Source organism: Hypomesus nipponensis, chromosome 17, assembly GCF_054491055.1.
Source record: "Hypomesus nipponensis isolate SF chromosome 17, ASM5449105v1, whole genome shotgun sequence".
Lineage (NCBI taxonomy): Eukaryota > Metazoa > Chordata > Actinopteri > Osmeriformes > Osmeridae > Hypomesus > Hypomesus nipponensis.
This window is the reverse complement of record NC_140377.1, coordinates 13,518,007-13,542,500: the sequence shown is the minus strand read 5'-3', so window position 1 is coordinate 13,542,500 and position 24,494 is coordinate 13,518,007. Positions and strand designations below refer to the sequence as shown.

Below are 24,494 nucleotides of genomic sequence, written 5' to 3'. Positions count from 1 at the left end.
CAAGGCTGAATTTCGGGAAAGATACAGTATTAGGGGACCACTAAGGCCTATGTAAAAGCATCCAAAAACAGCATTTCATGTCTCCTTTAAGTTTTCTCCATGTGGAATAGTGCATGCAGAACTATTACACTTTAAGCCAATATACTAGGGCTGTCCCCGACTAAGATTTTCTTTGGTCGACCAAGACTCGACTAAAACATCAGAAAATCGAGTAATTGAACTTTGAAACGCTTTAAAAAATAAGTAAATAAATAAAACGTACAAACATTTTCGCGATCTGACTCAATGGCTGCTGGATATTGCAGATTCAGCCGCTAATAGCTTACCACTAATAAGACTCGTATCACCAGTCCTGTTGTAACCGAATGCCGATGGTATTTAGTATCTCTTACAATGTACTACAAATTAAAAATATTGTTTATTTAACATGCAAATCATCAGAGCGCGCTTATCACTGCCTGAAAACTTGCAGCATGTGAACTTACGTAGAAGCTGAGTGGGGAACGTTGCAACAGAAAGATTTTGCTGTCTTGGCCGGAGAAGATAATGTCATTCGATTTGGATGTGATTCTTATAATAGGCATATTAATTTTTCAACCCAGCGCGTTAGCATGAGCGAAATAGGGCTCGACCAACTTTCGTTTTTCAGGTGGTAGGCTACATCATATTTGACGTTGAACTATGAAAAAATAAACCATTGTTGGCAGAGTTTGCATTCAACGTTTTTCGAGTCACCCGGTACTTTGTAAATGTACTTTAATGAAATGCTGCCATACCACAGATTTATTTGCCATTTTGACTAAAAACACCAACGAAGTTAGCCTGGCTGCCAGCCCAACTTCTCCCCGCCCACAAAAAAATTGTCGCTAAGTTGGGTCTGGAGGGTCTCGTATTGGGAACAACTACATAAAACCAGGATCGGGACGGACCAATGAAATTGCCAGGGCGGGCTTTATACGATGATGGACAGATGATCAACAGTAACGTAATCAACAACGTCACGAAAGAGCCCTTGGGTTGAATTCGTTTTCAACAAACAACATATTAAGTTGCTCTGATTGGTTGTAGGTCTATCCAATTGAGCAAAGAGGCATTTGTTTTACGAGTTCGGTTGAAACACGTCCCGTAGTCACAGCCCAACGGAGAGTTTTCAGACTCATATTCTGACTAGAATTATCAGTATGACAACATCAGGCTACAACAAAGTAGGCTATGGCAGAGTTTGTAGTTCTGCAGCCAATTGTGCTTGTGCCGTGTGCAAAATACCAAACCAAAACAAAGTGCAGATTAACAAAAGGGAAAACAGTAACACCTTTTCTTTTAAACTATATATTTTTAGAGTTGGTTTATTTGTTTTAAATAATATAATCTACAATATCTGTTGAACATTTCGTTAATTCAGCAATGATGACACAAGCGGGAATCAGATCTCACACTGCCATATGGCAGCTTGACTAAAAAAATCTTAGTCGACCAAGAGCATATTGACCAGAAAATCGACTAGTCGACCAAGTGGGGACAGCCCCTACAATATACAACACAATGTTATGAGGAGGTCACTCCACTCTGTACCTGTAACATAGAGCAAGCCATCTAGGGCCACCACTGCAGGGCTGGTGACGGCCATCTTGACTGACTCCATGAACTGCCAGGTGTTGGTGTGGGGGTTGTAGCACTCTACAGAGTCCAGACGAGAGCGGCCCTCCCAGCCTCCCACAGCAAACACATACCCATCCAGCGTCACCAGACCTGGGGGTAAGCCTCACCTTAACTGAAATGCCTCCACATGGATCCACATCCACATATAATCCACATCCACAGATTGGTGGCCTACTAGGTTGTAAGTGTAAACCCATACTCTGACAAATAGGCATAATTGAATAAGCATTCAGTGCATGGAAACACCAACTGCAGCCGATTTTTGTGGTGAGGAAAAATATCAATTTAAAATTTGTACTGTATGCAAATGATCACGATTTGATTTGATTAAGGGTGGGGCTTGAAATTGCGACCATTCTGGTTGCATATGATCCTGAAATTGTGCGACCTCAAAATATATTTGGCAGCATTTGAGCGAGTGCAAATAACCGTTATGGTACCAGTTTTAATTTATTTACTAAATGCTCGCTAATTAGCCTACTACACAGTATGTGCCTGCTGCGAGCTGATAATTACCAGCCAACCGTTCTATTCCCTCTATTATAACCAATTAAACTTAATCTTTACGTTCTAAACTTTAATGCTGATTTTGATTGTTGTGAATCCCTCATAGCCGTCAGTTACTCACTACAGTTAGTCACTGCGGTCCGTTGTCCCATGACAAGGAGCTAACCAGTACGTAAAATAAATCTAACATTGCAGTTGTGATGCTCCTCAATATTTGGTGTGTGCTCCTAATTTTTGGGGGGTTGGGAGCACCAGTGCCACCCAATTAAAAAGTTAATTTCAAGCCCTGAATGATAATACTATATTAGGTTGGTTTCTTGCAATTAATTAAGTAAAGAAATTCCAGCCAACTAAACATTCTTACCCAACTCAGAACGAGCTACGTTCATGGGTGCCATCTCCAGCCAGGAGTCAAAGCTGGGGTCGTACCGCCACATCTCCCTGCTGGCTGACCCATCAGGGAACTCTCCTCCAGCCAGGTACAGAGTTGAGCCTGAGGAGGAGAGAGATATACATATATAGATATATCTATATACGACCCAACGGAATAACGCCACAGCAGAGGGAAAATATCAATGGACTTGTTCATGTACATTGAAAATGCAACTATTTTGGTCGCATATGGTCCCGAAATTGTATCCGTAAATAATCATGATGGTGCTGTTTTAATTTATTTGCTAATCTGCCTACTGCACAGTATGAGCCTGCTGTGAGCTGATCCAGTGACTGGTCCACCATTCTATCCAACGTTACACAACCTTATCTTGACGTTCTTCAATTTAATGCCAATTTTAGATTGGTTAATATTATCACTCCTTATCACTGCACTCCGTTGTCAAGTGACAGGGAGCTAACTCACTCTAACTCACTCATATTTTGATTTTGGTCCCAATTGCATTGCTTGTATCTCCGCAAACGTTCCATTTGACCTGACGGAGCCAACTAGTGTGCAAAAAAGATCTATAACATTTAAAAAATAAATGCAGTCCTAATATTTTGTGGGTGCTCTTAAATTTTCTGCTTTGTTGGGAGCACCAAGTAAAAAAGTTAATATTGAGCCCTACATTTATAATTGAATTGCCTGTAATCAAATGAAGTATTGTGAGCCATTTCCTCCTCACCTGACACCACAAGGCCATGCTTGCTGACAGCAAAGGGCAGACAGGCCAGGCTCTTCCACTGGCCGGTGAGGGGGTCAAAGCTCTCCACGCTACGCAGCACCACCTTGTCGTCCTCCCCGCCCACCGTCACAATCACCTCAGCTGTCCCTGTCACCGTGACAATAAGAGAAAGACAGGGTGTAGTGGAAAAAACATCACACTGCTGTAATTATGAAGTTGAAATGATTACAGATTATAAGATTGAGAATGAACCTCTTAATCACCTTTTTACTTTTATATGCTATATTATTGAAAACCAGATGCAAAGCTGTTGACTGATTAGTATTACCACTAAAACATAGAAGACATAGAGGCCAAATGTGGAAGACCAGATAGATAGAGTTTGAGAGCAACAGAGAGAAGTGTGTGTAGGCCTCTCCCATGAAAGACTACAAGGCCCAGATATTGAGAACTACAAGCGCCAGACATCAAAGGACATATTTATGTCCTTAAACTCTGTATGACCGTGCAGCTGGGCTGCAAAGCCCCTCGTGGGCACTGGATGGGAGAAAGTTAGGGAAAGTCCAGACTATGCAAATTCTGTGACAATGGACCAACCGAGTATGAAAATGCATACATGAATCTGTGACCACATATAATGTACCAATGATAAAATAGCATAAAATAATGGAGGAAAAATATATAAGCAAATGTCCGGAGAAAAGTTGGAGTCAGACTCCGGGGTCTACTTGCGTTTGTTGGAATCAATCCTTTGTGTTAGATTCGAATAAACACTTTGCATCAAACTTTGCTGCCGTTTCCGTGCTGTTTTACTTTTTGATATCGGTAAAAAACTTAGACTATTTTTTCGACTACAAGGGAAAGAGGGACTGATCTTGAGCCATATGGATTTAGGGGTTCAAAGTGAGGACAATAGAAGATTGGATTGGAAGATTGCATTTGGCCGTTTTCAGAGCTGGATTGCGCATTTATTTAGGTGACCGTAGTGTGTGTTACCTGTAGACCTGCGCGGGCGTGCCCTCGGGCAGTACAGCTCTCCTCTGCGGTCCTGCAGCAGGAGGTAGTCCTTGGCCTCAGAGATGAGCCTCTGACAGTGCTGCGACTCCCTCACCACCTCCAGGGACTCAACCACATCATGGAGGTAGTAAGGGCTAATCAGAGGCAGGCGGATGTGCTCCAGGACCTACACAGATAAACGGGGAAATACTGAAGATTCAAGTACACTGCAAAACATCTGAGTGTGATTAACTTTGTTTCTAGTATAGGTGGCTTAGTGACTCAAAATAGTTTTCATTAAATTAAGAAATTACTAATTATAACAAAATTATGACTAATATTTTTGCATTTTAATTTGAATCTACATCCTTGCAATATATATTTTACCAGTAAATCCCACACGCACTTAAAGCCAGCCCATCCCAATTGTAATCTATTAATTAAGCAGACATTTCATCTGTTGTCAAACGCTCTACCCTCGCCCTATACCCAATCCCCGTACCCCCAATTGTGTCATGTTTGCCTGACCTTCAGCTCTCTTGTACCCTCATGTCTTACACCTTCATATGTAACATGAAAGGTGCCTTGGTAAAAGTATCAACCTCTTTATTGACTTGAATCTTCAAATCCTTTTGTTGCAGCCTAAGGAATGTGATACTATTCAGAGCCCATGGCTGCTAAAATAAACAATGGTGCTGCAATCCTCTACACTTGTGTTCTCCTCAATAACAGCTGGGGTGTACCTCATACAGTCTCACACAAGCTTAAAGACGCACACACAGACACAGTCCATACGCAACACAAGCTGGCAGACAGGTGGCATTAAACAGAACTCAATAAGTCTTTCCACTGTACCATAGAAGACACAGGTCATTCAAATACTCAAACCTTCTCAAAGCTCTGCCTTCGGGTGGCACACTTGTCCAGCCACAACATGGTCGCCTCAAACACAGCCTCCTCTTGGAGTACATTGAGATGGTCGCTGGCGATGATCTCTGTCAGTTTGTCTACACACAGAGACAGGAACTCCTCCTACAATGGAAAATGCAGTGAGGATGTGGGCCCATTCCTTTACTTTACTCCTTCCTTAATGCTACTAAGCTGACTGGGTGTAAATGGCAAAAGTTACCGTACACAAACATTGACAGTGGCTAGGATCCAACCACACCGAAAAGGTTGAGGAATTACAACAATAAAATACTCGCTTCCTTTTAAAAGTTCCTCGTTAATTTCATCCCTTCCTTTTGCTCATCCATACATTTCCTCCACATTTCAACAAATAAACTCATCCCTTCTCGCCCCTACATTCTTTCCATCCCATCATCCATCCGTCACTCCTCTCCATCCATCTGTATTCCCTCTCTCACCTGCTGACAGACAGTACAGAAGTGCTGGAGGATGAAGTCCATGCTGCGTTTCTCCAGCTCCATACAGGAGTGAGCCTCGGCAAAGCAGTGGATCCCCACACAGTTCATCTCATCCATCTGACGCTCCATGAAACGGCAGCAGGCTTCTCGCACAGCCATCACATCCAGCAAGTTTGCTGCCGCTAGCAGGGCCTGTGCAGGACGAGTGAGATTTTAGGCGGATGTGGTAACTATAGGCCTAATGTAACGGCAAACTGGAAAGGTGGGGGGGATGCACCTGTACATTGGCCTTGGAGATGACCACCTCCGCTGTGTAGGCATAGCTCACCAGCATGCCAATCATCTGAGGCTCCACCCCATTGATGGCCACCCTCTCCTGCCTGGACTCCATGAGGTCAGTGGAGAACATGGCCTGATGATAAAACAATAGACATTTACAGAGATTAGAATAGTCTTGTTTTAAGAACCCATTCAGTGGGATATATGTATGTTACTTAGAATAAAAGTGTCTGCAAACTTAAAAAATGTTGTAAGTCCATTGAAAACAAGACCAGTATACAAGACCGATAGTGGTTGTTGTGTACCTGAAAGTAGGAGCTGAAAGATGCTAGTACAATGCGATGGCAGGGGAACTCCTGTCCCCCACAACACAGAGTCACGTCACAGAAGGCATTGTTGAGTCGCAGACTGTTCAGGCCTTCAAGGACCTTGTTAGGGTGTCTGGCTTCCACAAACACATAGTCCTCACTGTCCAGAGAGGCCAAAGGCAGGCTAGAGTCCTCCAGGACTGGTGAGGGAGGCAGGGTGGCGGTGGCAGGAGGAGAAGAGGGCGAGATCATGTTCACTGCAATGATTTCAGCCATTCTCACTTTAAATAAGACTAGATGTGAGAATCACGTGTTCCGTCGTTATGTTGTCTACCTTTGGGCAAAGAAAAAAAAACTTGAATGATTTGTGCATGACAAACTCACTGTTCTGGATAATGTATATTCCAGATGCCTATTAATTTCTAACTTGATAGCGTACACTAGAAACATTTTACAGGGCAGAATAAAACAACACTGAATGTCAAATGCAAAGACCAGTTCAGTGGTTTCGACTTAAAGCGACCACGGACGTGTGTCCAAGATTATCGAATAGAACTGTTTGTGCCATATAAACAAGCATAAGAAAATATGTAAACCAAGTAAATAGCTGAATAGCAAAGGAAGTATTATCATCAATCAGAGTCCGTATTACTGATTAAGTCTTTGGGGATGGCCGACTAGGGCTGCACTGTCCCGTACTAGTGCAGTCTTACAGTAAAGGACGGTACTTGAGGCGACTGGCTTTCTAGCTATTGATGGTAGCCTCTAGCTATACTTGTTAGCTAACGTTTCAACATTAAATGTTAACCAGTTGTATACATAAAATTACATGTATGTTAGTATGATGCCATCTTGGTAATCCACTACAATACCTGTTCAACATTGTTGAAGAAAATGTACAGTCCAAATTCAGCTTCTACCAAACAAACAAAAAATGTTGGTCAAGAGTCGTGACCAGTCGCCATTCCTTCTTCTGCCTTGTGAGTATGTAGCAGTTCATGCACACTTGAAAAGCGTTTACCGCCACCTGGTGTTTTGGCAAAACATGCTTGTTCTTTGATGCCTTACGGTAGTTGAGTAGTATGAACCTGCAGAGCCGGAGAGCTGCAGTTTCAGGACTGCAGTTCTAGGACCATCGCTTTATCTTACATACCCATGGACCGGAACACGATCATCAATATTTTCCTGCAGTAGTGAATGTAGGTTACGGCTCGACATGCAATTATAACAAGAAGAAGAAGAGGAAGTGATGTAGGCTAGCTTGTATCATAATGGAAGAAAATCCATAGACTTATATATTAAGACACCAGGGGCGAATCTAGGTTCCAACTTTTGGGGGGGGGGCTAAGCCCCTATATAAAAACTATAATTTTTCCTGTGACCCAGCAAAACTAGGGGGGTCTGGGGGCATGTTCCCCCAGATTTTTTTTTGTGAGAATATCCTGTTAAATTGTGTCCTCTAGTGGGTTTTAGGAAGATAAATGAACAAATTTAGATTTAAAATATGAAGAAAAAAATATATATATATTTTTGCAATATAATAATATTTTTTTTGAAGGGGCTAATGAAACTTTTGGGGAGGCTCCAGCTAGAGCTAGATACCCCCATGATAGACACAGCTAGATTTTTCTTCAAAGATGGCGTCCCCATTCATTTCTATGAAAAGTGCTCAGTGGCGCAGTGAGGCTATCGAACGCCAACTGTGCCAAAACGTGTAAATTGTCGTTCGTGTACAGACATTACATATTTACGTGTACAGACGTCAATTTTTAATGTTTGTACCCGGCCGTTTTTAACGTCTGTACACGTTTAAAATTGGGTGCTACCACTTCATTTGTTTCTGAGGGGAAACCAGATAATGATCATTGCAGGAGAGAAAACCTGTCCACACTCAACCAATCTTAATTGAATTAAGGTTAAGAAATAGGCTAATATAAATTGGCAGTGACATCATGAACACCCAGAGCCATCTGCGCCAACATAGTATCATGTGATACTGGGTTGGTGCGTTCGACTTCATGCAGCGCAGGCGTCGTCTGCAGCCGCCTGCAGCCCGGCTGACTTGTAGCAGCCAATGGCATTCTCAGATTCAAGGCAGCCGCCTCCCGCCGGCTGCGGCGCTGCATGAAGTCAGCCCATGTCGAATGCAAGAGTGTATGGCTGCAGCCTGCAGCCTCCCGCCTCATGCCCTCCCGTCTCATGCCCTCCCGTCTCATGCCTCTACTTTTCAAAATAGAAGCTTGTCTGGTCCGCTATTTATCCTTCCTACTTTGGTGTACGTGTTTTTTTTTAGCTAGACTACAAACTAAAATCCATTCTACGGCTGCAGCCTGGGAGGCTCGGTTGAGTTTAGGCGTCACAACGACGGTTGAGGTTAGGATTAGTTTAAGGCCAGGAGTCGTAGCAGAGGTCGAGGACAAAGGTCACATGACATGAAAACTTCATTTTAGGAGGTTATTTAACATTAATATGAGTTCCCCTAGCCTGCCTTTGGTCCCCCCAGTGGCTAGAATTTTAGATAGGTGTAAACCAAGCCCTGGGTGTTCTTCTCCGCCTTTGACAAAATGAAGGCTCAATTGTTCTGTTTCAAAATCTCCTCCTAGGGACGTAGAAATGACTATGAGTGTGCACCTCTGCAAACCAGGGTGATCAGATGAGAATGGCTAAATTCGAGGCATCTTACAGCAACAGGGGCTACAAGCCATTATTTGCGATACATCCGTTGTAAACATTAGCGCATGTTGCTGCCCCTCTCCTCCTCATTAGCATTTAAAGCTACAGACACAGAAACAGCACATTTTGAGGAAAGCTCATTGAGGGACTGCTCGTAGTGGCTGTAACTATGCACCAAGGCTGAATTTCGGGAAAGATACTTCAGATACAGTATGAGGGAACCACTAAGGCCTATATAAAAGCATCAAAAAACAGCATTTCATGTGACCTTTAAGGTTAAGCACAACCACGACGGTTGGGGGACAATGATGGTCGGTACAGCACACCGTGCATTTTGTCACCTGCGGTGTGTTCTTTTTTTTAAAGACACTGATGTGTACCTTAAGGAAAATCACAAAAAGAAACCATCAATGTCTGCAACCATAAATTGCTCTAGGTAACGTTGGCTAATATTTGCTTACAAATGTCAACATAAAACGTTGATGCAGTTTTAAATGAAGGTCATCACAGGTTTCATCAAATATACTCTAACATCAGGGACAGAACAAAAACATCTAGAAATCAGCAAATAATACATTGATTAAAAAAAATCAATTTAAAGTTTTTCAATTTATTGCACCAAACGTGCTCACGAACTTACCTTTAACTCCATCCGTAAAATAATTGAATTTCTCTGAATTTACCGTTGGACAGCTTGGGCATGAGACGTGAGGCATGAGACGGGAGGCTGCAGGCTGCAGCCATACCCATCTCATCGAACGCGCCTAATGTCTACGCACCAGCAGCTACGTCACTCAAATCGGTCTCTGTGGCAACGGTGCCCAGACAAGCAAGCACACAGTCAAGCATGCAAGCGCTACTAAAAGAGAACTTTTCGGACTGGCAAAAATGGCTTGGGTAACGCAAGAAAGCGCGTTCCTGAGGTCTAGTAAAGTAGTGTAGTTACCAATATTTCGAGCGTAATGCGTTATTTTACTTCGTTACCTATAATAGTAATATCGTTACTGTAATCTGTTACTTTGTAACTCGGTGCCCCCACTGTAGCTTGGAATAGGTTAGAGTAGGTTCTGCGGATCAGTTTGGGGAGGGCTAAATGTAGTCGTAAATTAATTTTATTTTACATGAACACATGTCTTTTTCTGTTTAAATGTATGGAATTCAAAGGCGTGATACTCATCTTCGAATTTGTTGTGTATGTGATCCGTTGGTAAGACTGAATATTGTTTGTCCTACATGTATCCTATTTTCATAGTTACATATTGCAATAACATTAAACACACACAAAATTGTATTTAGTCTGCTCATCTTTATTACATTGACATGATTGAGACTGCTTACTCATTCCAAGGCCTATTGACGATGTGATTACAACAGTTAAATGATGTGTGTTCACTGTACTTGGTTGAAATTGGTTTAGGGGAACCACAACTCTTTATAGCCAGTCAAAGGCAAGTGCACCCGCTCCCTGGTCAGCCGTCCCTGGAACTGGCTGCTCCAAATATACCTTGAATAACAGTGTGATGTTGCAACTCTTATGTCAGACAACCTTGCACAAAAATCTGATATGGTGACATGTATCTGGTCCTCAGTAGGTGGTGATTCCATTGATTGCAAAAACAATCCAAGGTAACATTTTATACAAGGCAGGTAAACAAAGTGAAGAGCCCAAAGATGCCTTTCGTTGTTGGCAATAAGGATTCCTTCATTTTCTATATAGATATGTAAACAAGGAGTGGTAGACATCCATTTCAAGTCTTATTGTAAGGTACACAGAACACCACAAAGTCAGACTGGGCAGTGACATTTTTGGGACAAGACAATGCAAAGCAACCTGGCATAACATAATAAGTACTTAGATTACATCTATGATAAGCTAAAAGTAAAATGATAATAAACTAGAGAGGGTACAATTTCTGGGGAAATTATATGGTGTGCTTGCTTGCGTCGGTTGCAGGTAGGTCCGTTTTCCCTTATAGTAATATTTTCACGCATTTAGCCTACTCATATTGCATAATTCATTAAGAACACCCTTGACAAAAAACGGACCGCTTTTTAAACAAGCGAACCCCCTTTGGAACAAGCTACTGTAACAAAATTGTCACTGGCAGTATTTCAGATGGAATATATATTTCAGAGGAAATGCGATTCAAACAGTACCGTCTGTTAACTGAAAATATGCCCCCAAAACGCAAATACGTTTGACATTAATTTAGGGGACATGGGTATTTCAAAAGAAGTTTGCTAGAGGCAAACTGGCTGCTGTTGCTAGTCACACTTTACCGATTGTTTGAAAGCGCCGGAAATTATAATGTTTCTTTTGACATAATAAAGTTTAGCCATAGCTGTGGCATTGAAGACAGTACTGTCTGTAGCCTACTACTACACACTGCCAGTGGGCGAGCCGAGTCGACGGCTAACGTAAAAACAAGACGCCGTCTCACTCAAATTCCAAGTTGTACACAAATCACAAAAATATGCTGACCCGCTGGCTTCACAATTGCCATATATTTAAAACACTGCTCTCCATTTTGATGTAGAATTGACCCTGGTACAAAATAAAGAAAATACTCATCAGACGCAGATCGACAACACTGTCGTCAATGGAGCCGGACGGGGCTCTCACGTAGCAAACAAATCAAAGTTTTTACAGCAACCTACATTAAAATCTCACCACCTGGCTGTCTTCACAATAGTCATAAAAAAAATAAAAAAATACTACTAGGACGCTTTCTAGCCTAGCTGCCGTCTAAAAGACTATGCGGTCTCACGGGCGACCCGCACTCGCTCAAATTACAAAGACTTTCACAACCTAACCCAAAAATCCGAGATTGCAGTTCCACTCGAAATTGCTTTCTCAACAAAGTCCAATGGTTGGAAATTTTTGGGGGTGGTATTTTTCACTCATAATCCAAACTCAAACTTGCATGCCAGAATTTCTCTATCACGTTGTATCCATGCGTCGTTGCTAACGTGTGTTGACGTGGTGACGTAGATAGCACAGAGTACCCTTTGTCGATTAAAGGCACTTTTCGCCATAAAAACGTTGTAACCTCCTAAACTGTGCAACGGATGGTAAATCCCAATACAAGTAACTCAATCGAGAACATTTTGACACAGCCGTTGTCTATGTAGTCCAAATATTGACTGAGCCTTAGGGGGGAAAATAAAAAATTATAATAAATATATATGTGAGATAACAATGGTTGTGCCCTTGCCAAAGGCAAAGCACACCCAATTATAAACCTTCCAAATTTACAAAATAATATACAATATTAACCTCTAATACAGATAATGACCTATACTAACCTTAGACCTATACTAACCTAAGACAAGTGGGGTACAGTTAGTGCAATATTGCTGATAGTGCAACAAGTAGCTAAAAGTGACAGTGTGCCTAGTGACTAGTGAGAAATGCATCAATGTAAAGTGACTAGGGAGAAATGTCCATGTAAATGTTCATTCAGAAGCCTGCTGGTCCTTGGATAGAAATTGTTGTCCAGAAGAAAATCTTATTTTCAATTCAAAACTTCAACAAAATAATCAGCTTGTCATTGGCTATGGACACAGTTCGGGCAAATTAACGAATCACAGTAAAACAAGCCACTTACTTTATGAGCTTGTGGTTGCCATCAAGATGCCACAGCGAATTTGACCCGGCCACTCGATATGTTCTCCTCCGAAGCCTGTGGGACATATTCCGAATAGCAGCACCTTCAGATCAAGTGCATCATCTGGTCTGTGTAGCGACCTTTAAAAGATAAATGTATACTGTCAAGGGAAGACAATGTATACATATTAGAAAAAAAAAAAAACATTCATCCCTAGTAGTAGTAGTAACTCTAAACAAAACAATGTGTTTAAAGAACAGTGACACGGCAGATATGTGGGACATGCGCATGACAGTTTTTTTCTCCAAAGATATGGGATATGAAAGAGTTCTATCACAGTATATCAATGTCTTTATGAAATGTATGAACGGGTAATTCTGCAGTGTTTCATGTGCTTTGTAAAGAAAAACTAAATTGTGTATGGCTCAGTGAGAAGGGGTGACATCAAGGGCATAATTATATGGGGGGACAGGGGGACACGTCCCCCCCAATATTTAAAGAAGGGCAATTTGTCCCCCCCCAATATTTGTTCATACTGTATGATTATGCGGGCAATATCAATGACTGCTAGCCTACGTCTTTCTTTCCAGCTCCGAAAATATCAAATCCCGGTCAGTCCATTTCCCAAATCCATTTGACTTGCCTTACACTATACATTAACAAAACCTATTTCTCCTAAAATTCATGTCATGTTTTCCCTATAGCTTATTCATCAATGAGTGAGTTAGCAGCACAACATCAGACAGACATTTGGCAAGTATTTATGGATGGTAAATATCCAGTATTTGGCTAACATAATCCCTGAGATAAGGCCCAGGTGATTTACACTAGAATTTTGAGAGAATAGTAGAATTAGTGCAAATTTCGATTGCAACACTCTACAACTTGTATGGGACTTTTGACAAGCTAGCCAACAACAACCTATACAAGCTAGCATGTAGCCTGGCTTTACAGTAAACTGGGATAGCAGTCATGCAGTGACAGGCTAGTCAAACGTACCAAAGCTTTGACAGCGTTTTGGGCTGCGTTCCTGTTCTCTGAATTGGGCTATCTAGTAAGTTATTTTAGACTCCTGCCATTTGTTATTTTTTTCTTCATCATTTTCATCCCTATGGAATTGCGTTGCTGTTGCGTTTCGCAGTATAGTGGCCAAGGACAAAAATGAACGAGACTTCAGTAGCTGACGTCCGTTATTTCTTTGGAAAGAAAAAAAATTAATGTTTCTGGAGATGGTAGACATTATTAACAGAGTAGTAGTTCATTTAACATTTTTTAAGGTACAGGACACCAGACTGACATTAATAGCTCTTAACTGACATTGGCCAGGTTTCCCAGACAGAGACAGCGCTCTTAGAACATTCCTAAGAAGATCTTAGCATTAAGAGCTTCTTAACAAATCTGGGAAATCCGGCCATGGTGAGTGAATGTCTATGGGTAAGATGGGGTAATAAGCCCAACACAGAAAGTCCCACAGCTCTCCCCCCAATGTTTGATTGACTATTTCGCCCTTGGGTAGATCTCTCCTGAACTAGTCCTTCAATTGACACATACCTTAACCTTCGCTTCACTGTTCTCCTTGAGACACTTAAGATCTCCGCAATCTGTTTAGCAAAGAAGTTAGGACAACAACATCTGCAACTGCTCTTAGGCGAATTGGTAAACCGGCCTTCCTCCGGTCTGTCCTCCCATTTGAGGTACGGTGAAACCAGGAGCAACTGCAGTTCAAGAGAATTTTTTTTGAGGCATCGTGTTTTGAATCTTGTGTAACCCCTTTCTAGTGGTTTTCTGACACACCAGAGTCACACTCGTATAACATAAACAGAATCCTGGGTTGCCAGCTAACGGATGATTCGACAAGTCAAATCTGTTTATCAAGTAGAGATAGAGAATTCAGAGATTAGTAGACTAACAACCAGTTAATAATTTTATGTTAATTAGCGCGGTGCCTCCACTGAAGAATTACTTAACCAGTGTTTCTGATCTGACCTATTCTTAAAGTCTTAAGTTCCTTAACTAGTGACAAATACAGTTTATATGAACTAAAACACTTTACAACCATTTAACGAGACTTAAATCATAACAACATTTATTGCTCTCTTGTTAGTTATCTTTCAAGGGATTTTGGTTGAATATGAATTCAGAAACAACAACAATCACATACAGTCCACTTATCAAACATCAAATGTACATATCAAATCAGACAGTGTATACCCTTTCGCACTAACAGTTTAATATTTTACCAACAAATAACCCATATGTGACAGTTGAAATGAAACAGAATTTACATTTATGCATTTAGCAGACACTTTTATCCAAAGCGACTTCCAAGAGAGCGCTTTACAAAAGAGTATAGGTCACTGATCATAACAACGAGGTAGTCCCAAACATTGCAAGCAGCCAAAACATGAAGCATACATTGTGAAAAAACTAAACAAGTGCCAAAGGGGGCTCATGTGGGGGGTGCTCCGAGAGTACGGGGTACCGGATTCCCTGATCGGGGCTGTCCGGTCCCTGTACGACCGGTGCCAGAGTTTGGTCCGCATTGCCGGTAGTAAGTCGAACTTGTTTCCGGTGAGGGTTGGACTCTGCCAGGGCTGCCCTATGTCACCGATTCTGTTCATTACCTATATGGACAGAATTTCTGCACACAGCCAGGGTGTTGAGGGGGTCCGGTTTGGTGACCTCAGGATCGGGTCGCTGCTTTTTGCAGATGATGTGGTCCTGTTGGCTTCATCGGGCCGCGACCTTCAGCTCTCACAGGAGCGGTTCGCAACCGAATGTGAAGTGGCTGGGATGCGAATCAGCACCTTCAAATCTGAGGCCATGGTAATTGACCGGAAAAGGGTGGAGTGCCATCTCCGGGTCGGGGAGGAGATCCTGAACCAAGCGGAGGAGTTCAAGTATCTCGGGGTCTTGTTCACGAGTGAGGGAAGAATAGAGCGCAAGGTCGACAGGCGGATCGGTGCGGCGTCCGCAGTGATGCGGGCTCTGCATCGGTCCGTCGTGGTGAAGAAGAAGCTGAGTCGAAAGGCGAGGCTCTCTATTTACCAGTCGATCTACGTTCCTACCCTCACCTATGGTCAAGAACTATGGGTAGTGACCGAAAGAACGAGATCGCGAATACAAGCGGCCGAAATGAGCTTTCTCCGCAGGGTGTCCGGGCTCTCCCTTAGAGATAGGGTGAGAAGCTCGGTCATCCGGGAGTGGCTCAGAGTAGATCCGCTGCTCCTCTGCGTCGAGAGGAGCCAGTTGAAGTGGCACGGGCATCTGATTAGGATGCCTCCTGAAAGCCTCCCTGGTGAGGTGTTCCGGGCACGTCCCACTGGGAAGAGGCCCCGGGGAAGACCCAGGACACGCTGGAGGGACTATGTCTCTCGGCTGGCCTGGGAACGCCTCGGGGTCCCCCAGGAAGAGCTGGTGGAAGTGGCCGGGGAGAGGGAAGTCTGGGCCTCCCTGCTTAGGTCGCTGCCCCCGCGACCCGATCCCCGGACAAGCGGCAGATGATGGATGGATGGATGGAAATTGTGGTCATGATGGTTTCAGCTAGTTAGCTTGTTTTGGACTGCAGCCAAAGCAAGTTATGAAGTTCTACCTATCTGAAAATATAGTTGAAAAAATTGTTTGTTAATAGCTACATTGGGAACATTATGTGGTCTATATTTTCATTTGAGAAGCATACAGATAAAATTCTGGTTTGGGATAATGACAATGGTTTTGAACATATCTTTGACAAAAAGAGGTGTGATTTGGTTAAACAGAGATACAGAGATATAGGTCTTAAACTTAACAGGTTTTAAAGAAAGAACAGGTTTTTGGAGTGAAAGAAATGAGACTAACAGTTGATTTTGTCTAAAAGGGAACAAACAAACTGATTTCTAGACATAAGTAATGACATAAGAGAACAAGATATGCATGAACTTTATTGAGCTAACAAAATGTTGAAAAGATGGACCAACGGTGTGTCAGTTGCTTTCAACTGACCTCTGTGAGAATGTAATTTTAATTACTGTGTAGTCTACTTCTTCTCAAATTTGCAGACAGGAGAGAGATGCTGTCTCAATCCAGTGAGAGGTCCCTGACCTAAGGAGTCTGGATTGTGGTGACCGATTTGACACGTTAAGTCCTGGAAAATGACCCAACGTGAACGGGGTCATTCCTGGATAGTTTCAGAGATGATGGCATGGTACCCGTGAGTCAAGCGTGCACTTTGATGATGTCAAATAAGGAAAACTCCATGCTGTGCTTATAGTATAGTGTGTTGAGGTTGCCGTTTTAATCAACTAGACTACATTTTCTATGAGAAGATTACACAATCACCATGTACATAATCATGGCATCCGTTTCAACAAATTGGACTTTGAGAAACAAGGGGAATTGTCTTGGGGATGACATTCCGTTTTGCATGTTGAAAAACGTATGAACAATTCTGAATGGTGCTATGACTATGGAAGTAAAGATTTACCTTTTTCATTGATAACAATGCAAATGTTAAATAGATTCAGAAATGAAGTTTTCATCTTGAGATAGGTTAGAAACCTTTCTGTGGAATAAAATGTAGGTACAAACACTCCTATCATGATACGTTCTACCAGTTACGTAAAGATGTTCCAGTTGATTTGTTATGATCCAGGGCAGGGCAAGTTTGAATGTTTTGAGAACAGTTATAGACTGTCGGAAGAGGTGATAACAATGCTGTTTCGTTTAAGTGACTTGATGAAGTATTATTTGGGAGTTGCATTAAAGCTTAATGTTTTGTTTTTGAGAAACCTATTTGTAGTTCAGAAAGTTGATATTAATTTGAAGAGAAACTGACAACATGTAATGAGATTTCAGGATTTGTGCCGATGTGATGTGTCTTATCATGCAGAAGTTGTAAAAGAGTTAGCAGCAGGCTGGAGAGAAATGTCTGTTGATCTTAGGTCCTAACTGCTCTGTAGGAGATCACCTTCAGGGGAGGGGAGCTTCTTTTGCCATCTATAAAATGGAGATAAGTTTGACCAGGGGAATACATCTGGAGACAGAATCTGGGGTGAAGGGTTAAACAGGTTTTTGTTTGGTTAACTGAGCTTTATGACTCCCTGACCTGGAAAGAACTGCTTATCACCTAACCTGGAGAGGAAGAGCACAATCATGGCCTGGTTTACACTGTCCTAGAAAGAAAAACCTGACTGACAGTCTACTGAATGTTTGATGGTTTTAGAGATGACCATGTTGACAACAAGTAGGCATGTTCTTATATCCTGATCATTTCTGTATTGATTTTGTTGCAATCTTTGTTTCTATTTGATTTTGGTGGTGAATGAGATCTGAGATTAAGTCCAGGTCTGCCGGTGAATGCAACAGACGTCAAATTATCACTGTTGAGTGACAACGGGTTTTTATCCCAAACCATGGATTTCCCCGTCATGCCCAAGCATTCACACTACTGGATTATAAAGCTGTATAGTCTTATTGAATATTACACATTTGTATTTTAAATATTAATTATTTTGAATTTATGTATTTGATTTTATTGACTGTGTGTAGGCGTGGTTTTGGAATAACACATTTATCACCTGTATGTTTCAGTATAATCAGGAGGGAAATGTCGGAGAAATTAATAATGTGATGATTTATACTGAATAATACAGATGCTTAGTAGTCTTTGTCAGCAGATAACAGGGCCCCCCAAACTAGTTTCTAGGCTGTCTTATCACCCTGGGGGAAGGGTGAGCATTTGTTCAGACTAGAAGATGTTGGGGGTTTGTTTGTTTTAAGGAGTTGCTGTTTGACAAGGACTAAGATGGGGTGCAAGATCTAGAGACCTTTTGCTTAACACCTTTGTGAAGGAGTTTTTACGACTATCTGTAATTAAGGAAGTTTTAGTATTAGGGTTAGTATAGTCAATTATTTATTGCTATCTGTATATTCTGTATAAGTTTCACTTATTTAAGCTCAGCATAGATGTAAATTATGTTCTGTGTACTTATATGTTATGTTATGGCCAGGTGCTTGCGTTGTCTTATCTTAAAAATTTCAGTGCCCAGTCTGACCTTGTGTTGTTCTGTGTACCTGACAAATAAAAGACTTGAACTTGATGATAGTGTGCTGAACTGGATGAAATCATATATCACAGGAAGGAAGTTTTATGTTAGTTTAGTCAACACGGGTTGCAAACTCGAAAAACCAATGGCCACAAGGTACACGGACCTTGGAGGCTTGCAAATATTCATGTTAACTAGCTGGCGTTTGCTAACACGCAAACTACGGAATGTAGCAGCCAAATTTGGATTTAAGGCTAGTTTAGAATATGCAAAACCGAGGTTTCTGAGCTGAAAACAGGAAAATATAAGGTAGCATATACAATAAATGACACGAATCTGGAAAACTTAACTAATGTAATAACTCTGGTTTACATCAATCATGCACAGTGTGCAATTATGCACAGATTTTCTACCAAACTTGGAGACGTGCAAATATTCATGTTAACAGACTGTTTTCAGACTAGCTAGTGTTTGCTAACGTGAACTAAAGTAGTTCGGTTAAGTTATTTCGGTAAAGTTGGCATGACAGATGAAGTCTGATTAGTTCTAATGCCAAATCGAAATAATTTAACATGTTTTGTTATAGGCTAAGCTAATCTTGCCATTGCGAATGAAAAATGCATTTCTGTATCAAAACCCTGCACGTGGGAAATATAACAATTAGCCTTTGTCTGACAGTGGGGACGTAGTAAACAAATCAGAACGCAAATTTAAACATCCGCAAAGCATATGCTCGAATGCCATCAATGATGATTTATTTGTAATGAAAATAAAGTACATTAAAAAAGTGGGCTGCAATAATGTGGTTGCCAGGGGTGATGATTAGGTTACCACTTGTCACAATATGGTTGCCACAATTTTTCAAGCCCTGAATATCCCTATGCTATATGTACATATATCATTATTTATAATTATGGTAGGCCTACAGTGGCTGATATACTTTAAAATAAACCTTTATTATTTAAAGTCTATACATGATGATGTCCGGCACACTTATTTTTTTTGGGGGGGGGGGATGGGGGGGCGCCAAAATTGTTGCTGCATACCCCTCTGACACTGGGTAGTTGCACCCCTGCCCTAAATGAAAATATTTAATAGGAATATTTTTATAGTTTGTATTATGATTTAATGCAACACTCTTGTTACTTTCTCAATTACTCTTAATCTTGAATAACTCAAATCTATCACAATGTTTCCATCAGCGCCCGCTTCAAACTCGAATCAAACAAACAGCGCGCTCTGGAACAAAGCAAAAACTCAACTTTTTTTCTTTGAACAACACAGATGGTTGGCGTTTACCTTCTATTCACTTAATTATGCTCTATGACAATTTTTGTTGTTGTAGGTATTAGAACAAATTTATAAACCAGGGGTTTAATTTCTGCATTCTTATTGAATACCTTCACACATCACAGATATGCCGCTCATAAATACAAGTTCTGGTCGGAAAGGCTTCAAAAACCTCCCTGTTTGGCTAGGAATTACAACGAATGTTGATCACGCATTTGTTAACCACCAAACTTCGAATTCTTCCAACGAACACATCTCTCAGTATTTTTGCTCACATAATTATGCAGAATTACCCTCTGGGATCACCTTTGTAAAACTTCAACGTAACGGGACTCTTTTATCCCCCACCTTTCCTCGGAATTTCTGAATCTCATGTAGAATGTACTCAAACAAGCAAAAACCTTGTTAGCAAATATTTTAAAATACTCATCCCGTAACATATTTTAAAAATAAACCAAACTGATATCAAATTCTAGCCTGAAGTTGTCATACTCATAATTCTAGTCAGAATGTGAGTCTGAAAACTCTCCGTTGGGCTTTGACTACGGGGCGTGTTTCAACCGAACTCGTAAAACAAATGCCTCTTCGCTCAATTGGATAGACCTACAACCAATCAGAGCAACGTAATATGTTGTTTGTTGAAAACAAATTCAACCCAAAGGCTCTTTTGTGACGTTGTTGATAACGTTACTGTTGATCATCTGTCCATCATCGTATAAAGCCCGCCCTGGCAATTTCATTGGTCCGCCCAGATCCTGGTTTTATATAGTTGTTCCCAATACGAGACCCTCCAGACCCAATTTCCCGACCACATTTTTTTGTGGGCGGGGCAAAGTTGGGCTGGCAGCCAGGCTACACTCGATGGTAATGTCTACAAAAAAAGTGACGCCGAGTAAAGACTTCTATGTGAGGGCATTTGCACAGCTTTGCAATGTCACTCAATTGAAGACGCAAGACACCTCATCCAATCCATTGCAGTTGTAGCCCTTAGCGAGTCAGGGAAATGATGAAGCTGGCACACCAGTCATGTCCGAAATTTGTAAAACAAGTCTCAAAACACGAATTGCAGAGGGCTACAACCCTGACATATGCATGGGTGATGATATGGGCCAAAGTGGAGTGACTGAAACATCCAGCCATTCAGTGACTGAATCAGAATCAGAAGGGATTTTATTCGCCATGAATGTTTGCACAAACAAGGAATTTACTTTGGCAGGGAGATGCATACATTAAACATATAGGAATATTGAAACTTAAATATGTGGACTAACTATACAAAAGGAGCAAAGTCTAGCTAATACTAAGGGGGGTCTAGCTAATACTAAGGGGAATACAATAAAATATAAGTAGTCATAATTTACAATCTAACCTAAAAAAACAGATGATACAATAGTGCAAATTGCAATGTGCTGGGGAGTCACACAGGTTGATGGGGGTGAGTGGGGCGGTGTTCTTCCTGAAGTTCACAACCATCTCCACTGTCTTGAGAGCATTGAGCTCTAGGTTGTCCTGGCTGCACCAGGTCACCAGGTTGTCTGCTTCCCACCTATAATCAGACTCGTCTCCACCAGAGATGAGCCCAATGAGGGTGGTGTCGTCCGCAAACTTCAGGAGTTTCACGGACGGATGACTGGAGGTGTAGCTGTTGGTGTACAGGGAGAAGAGCAGAAGAGAAAGGACGCAGCCCTGGGGAGATCCAGTGCTGATGGACCGGGAATCAGAGACTTGTGTTCCCAGCTTAACGCACTGCTTCTTGTCAGACAGGAAGTCTGTGATCCACCTGCAGGTGGAATCAGGCATGTTCAGCTGGGAGAGCTTGTCCTGAAGCAGTGGGGATGATGGTATTAAAGGCAGAGCTGAAGTCCACAAACAGGATCCTGGCGTAGGATGCTGGGGAGTCCAGGTGCTGTAGAGTGAAGTGGAGGGCCATATTAACTGCATCGTCCACAGACCTGTTGGCTCTGTAGGCAAACTGCAGGGGGTCCAGTAGAGGGTCTGTGATGGATTTAACGTGTGCCAGCACCAGGCGCTCAAAAGACTTTATTACCACAGAGGTCAGGGCGACGGGTCTGTAGTCATTATGTCCAGTTGGCCTGGGCTTTTTGGGCACAGGGATGATGGTGGAGGACTTGAGACAGGCTGGCACATGGCATGTCTCCAGGGAAGTGTTGAAGATGTAGGTAAACACCGGAGACAGCTGGTCAGCGCAGTTCTTGAGGGTGGCTGGAGAGACAGAGTCCGGCCCAGCTGCTTTGCAGGGGTTCTGTCTCTTGAACAGTTTGTTCACTTCTCTCTCCTGAATGGAGAGAATTGGAAATGGAATTCTCCTCCATGTCACTATATCTAAACTCACATTACCCTTTATCCACAGGAGGTGTCTGCGGACATCACTTACACACAGTACCCCTCTCCACAATTAAGCCTAGTTTATACTTATGTCGCAGACACTTTTGAAATGGTCACCGACGGAAAAAAAAAGTGTCGCTCAGGCTGCTGCATTTATACTTCGGGAAACAGTTGCCTGTGCTCAAGGTTCGCGTGACGTAAAAGGAATCATTTTACTGTTACATTCGTAGCTATGGTTACATTGTTTATGCTTTACCCTAGGTGATCGATCGGAGAAAATGGCTGTAGCTAATTTTGAGAGGCATTATAAAGGTGTGGATATGTTCTAACTTGCTCCGCCAATCTCTCCTCTATTCCTTCCATCATAAACAGCTGTTAAGCGTTCTCTGAAAATTAAAAACAATAAAGTCAACGACGCGTGCCGTCTATCTAGCCAATCACACTTGCGCGACACTATGTGATGACATCAGCGCCAGTAGAAATTTCTCTTGGCAGGCAACACTTTCAAGCAACGGTTAAAAGTGTCGACCGTGATGCCTTTTCTGTCGGCGACCTTTTCAAAAGTGTCTGCGACCTAAGTATAAATTGGGCTTAAGGCACCCCTTTAGGCATTGGCCAGCTACCAAGCCAGACATACTTAGTATCAACGCTCCATTTAAAACATGCTTTTTAGCGCTCCCTATCAAGCACTGAATTTGTGAATTTGAAATTGTGTTTTGCTAATTAAATGCATCTTCAGTATGTCTGGTCTATGCATTGTTTATCATTGAGTTTAATGCATTTAATGGATTTGTGTATGACTGTAGCACCAACTGGACATGTTATATTAACATATACATTCGTTCCAGATATGCAGTTGTCAACAATGGGATGTGGGACCAGGTGAGGGTCGACAATGGAAAGGAGTTTTACTTGTGCCTGTACATGCAGGAAATCCCCCGAAAAACAATGAAGCCTTGCAGCCATCTTGAACTGTGCTCTAGATGCGCCTTCACCTCCACATTTCCACCAGATATCCACGATCAAAATATAACAATAATGAAACAATCAAAAACTTAATTTTCCTGTTTTTCAGTTTTGGTTATAAAACACAAAAACCACTACAGAACTAGTGATTTCTGTTGTTCTTTTTCCCTGTTTTTACGTTCTGGTTTTAAAACAGAAAAACCAAAAGTTTGTTTTTCGTTTTTTCTGATTTGGTTTTAAACGGAAAAATGAAAGAACGAAGGGTACACGGATTTACACAATCTGTACACGGATTTACACAATCCGTGTATCATTCGTTCTTTCATTTTTCAATTGATAAACCAAAAACCAAAATGTTTTTGTTTTTCCGTTATTCAATTGAGAAACCAAAAACGAGAAACGATTGTTTTTCTTGTTATTCAATTGAGAAAAACCAAAATCAAAAAACCAAATCGAAAAACGGGGCATTGACCGAAAATGATTTTGAAATGTTTTTGGTGACCCGGAAGTTGTTACTCATACGCCCGTTGGCTGCGCGCAGTTTGCAGTGTAACCAGTGAAACCATGGAAACGAACGGAGCGTCCACCAGAAAACACAAGGAAGAATGTAGATAGAGATCCCAAACTTTCAGTGTATATTTTGTTGTATGTATTGTACTTGTGTTTTTCATGCCAACAATGTTAATAAAATGATCAAATGCATTCAGTGGCACTCATAATTTATCTTATTTTCACCGAAAAAATGTGGTTAGTGGAAATTCTGATTGTTACCATATTGATTTTACCTTACTGATTGGCTGGTGATCAAAAAGGTTAATTTAGAACCCTGATGACAACCAAAATAATCGGCAGGACCTTCCAGGTTAGCCTATCTATTTTTGCCTATAAACCCAGCGCTGCGCTCAGAGCCACTGTGAGTAACAGTGGTACGGTGCCGACACCATGGCCGCACTGGAACGCTACTTTTATATAATTATGGATTTATTTCTAACTTGGAAGACGCATAATGAGATTTCCAAAACTCTGCAGCAGATGGGAATCCATCGATGCTCTGAAGTGAGTGTTAGAAGGTTCTGTGCTCACCACCAGAGAATGTCTAATATAGAGAGAACTGCCACTCTCGGGAAACTTCCGGGTTCTGAACTGGTTGAAATTCCATGTGAGGGCGCTAACGAGCGAGTGCAGAATGAATGGAGGTCTATGGAGCGGTACCCCTCAAAATCCACTTTTCTCAGGATATAATTTTTTGTCTAGTAATTTGAATTCTGAATTCGAAAGGGAAGGCAAAAAAAATACACACTGCTGGCTGTTAGACTGTTTTAAAGTTGCCTTTCTGTTCTAAAAACATTTT

General features: G+C 41.7%; 1 protein-coding gene across 3 annotated transcripts in view; it reads right to left on the bottom strand.

Moving 5' to 3' along the window:
* The window catches only part of LOC146253633 (kelch-like protein 24), a 19,922-nt gene extending 12,666 nt beyond the window's left edge, over positions 1-7,256 (bottom strand). The window contains exons 1-9 of one of the 3 annotated variants that reach the window (XM_084677735.1): positions 7,110-7,256; positions 6,235-6,571; positions 5,928-6,062; positions 5,651-5,842; positions 5,172-5,315; positions 4,284-4,470; positions 3,288-3,434; positions 2,531-2,659; positions 1,573-1,749 (exon numbers count right to left, since the gene is read on the bottom strand). In XM_084677735.1, the coding sequence (XP_084533861.1) occupies positions 1,573-1,749; positions 2,531-2,659; positions 3,288-3,434; positions 4,284-4,470; positions 5,172-5,315; positions 5,651-5,842; positions 5,928-6,062; positions 6,235-6,513 (1,390 nt within the window). In that variant the 5' untranslated portion in view covers positions 6,514-6,571; positions 7,110-7,256. The remainder of the gene's footprint in view (positions 1-1,572; positions 1,750-2,530; positions 2,660-3,287; positions 3,435-4,283; positions 4,471-5,171; positions 5,316-5,650; positions 5,843-5,927; positions 6,063-6,234; positions 6,572-7,109) is intronic. The other 2 variants (XM_084677736.1, XM_084677737.1) reach the window with 2 other exon arrangements.
* Positions 7,257-24,494: the final 17,238 nt, after the last annotated feature.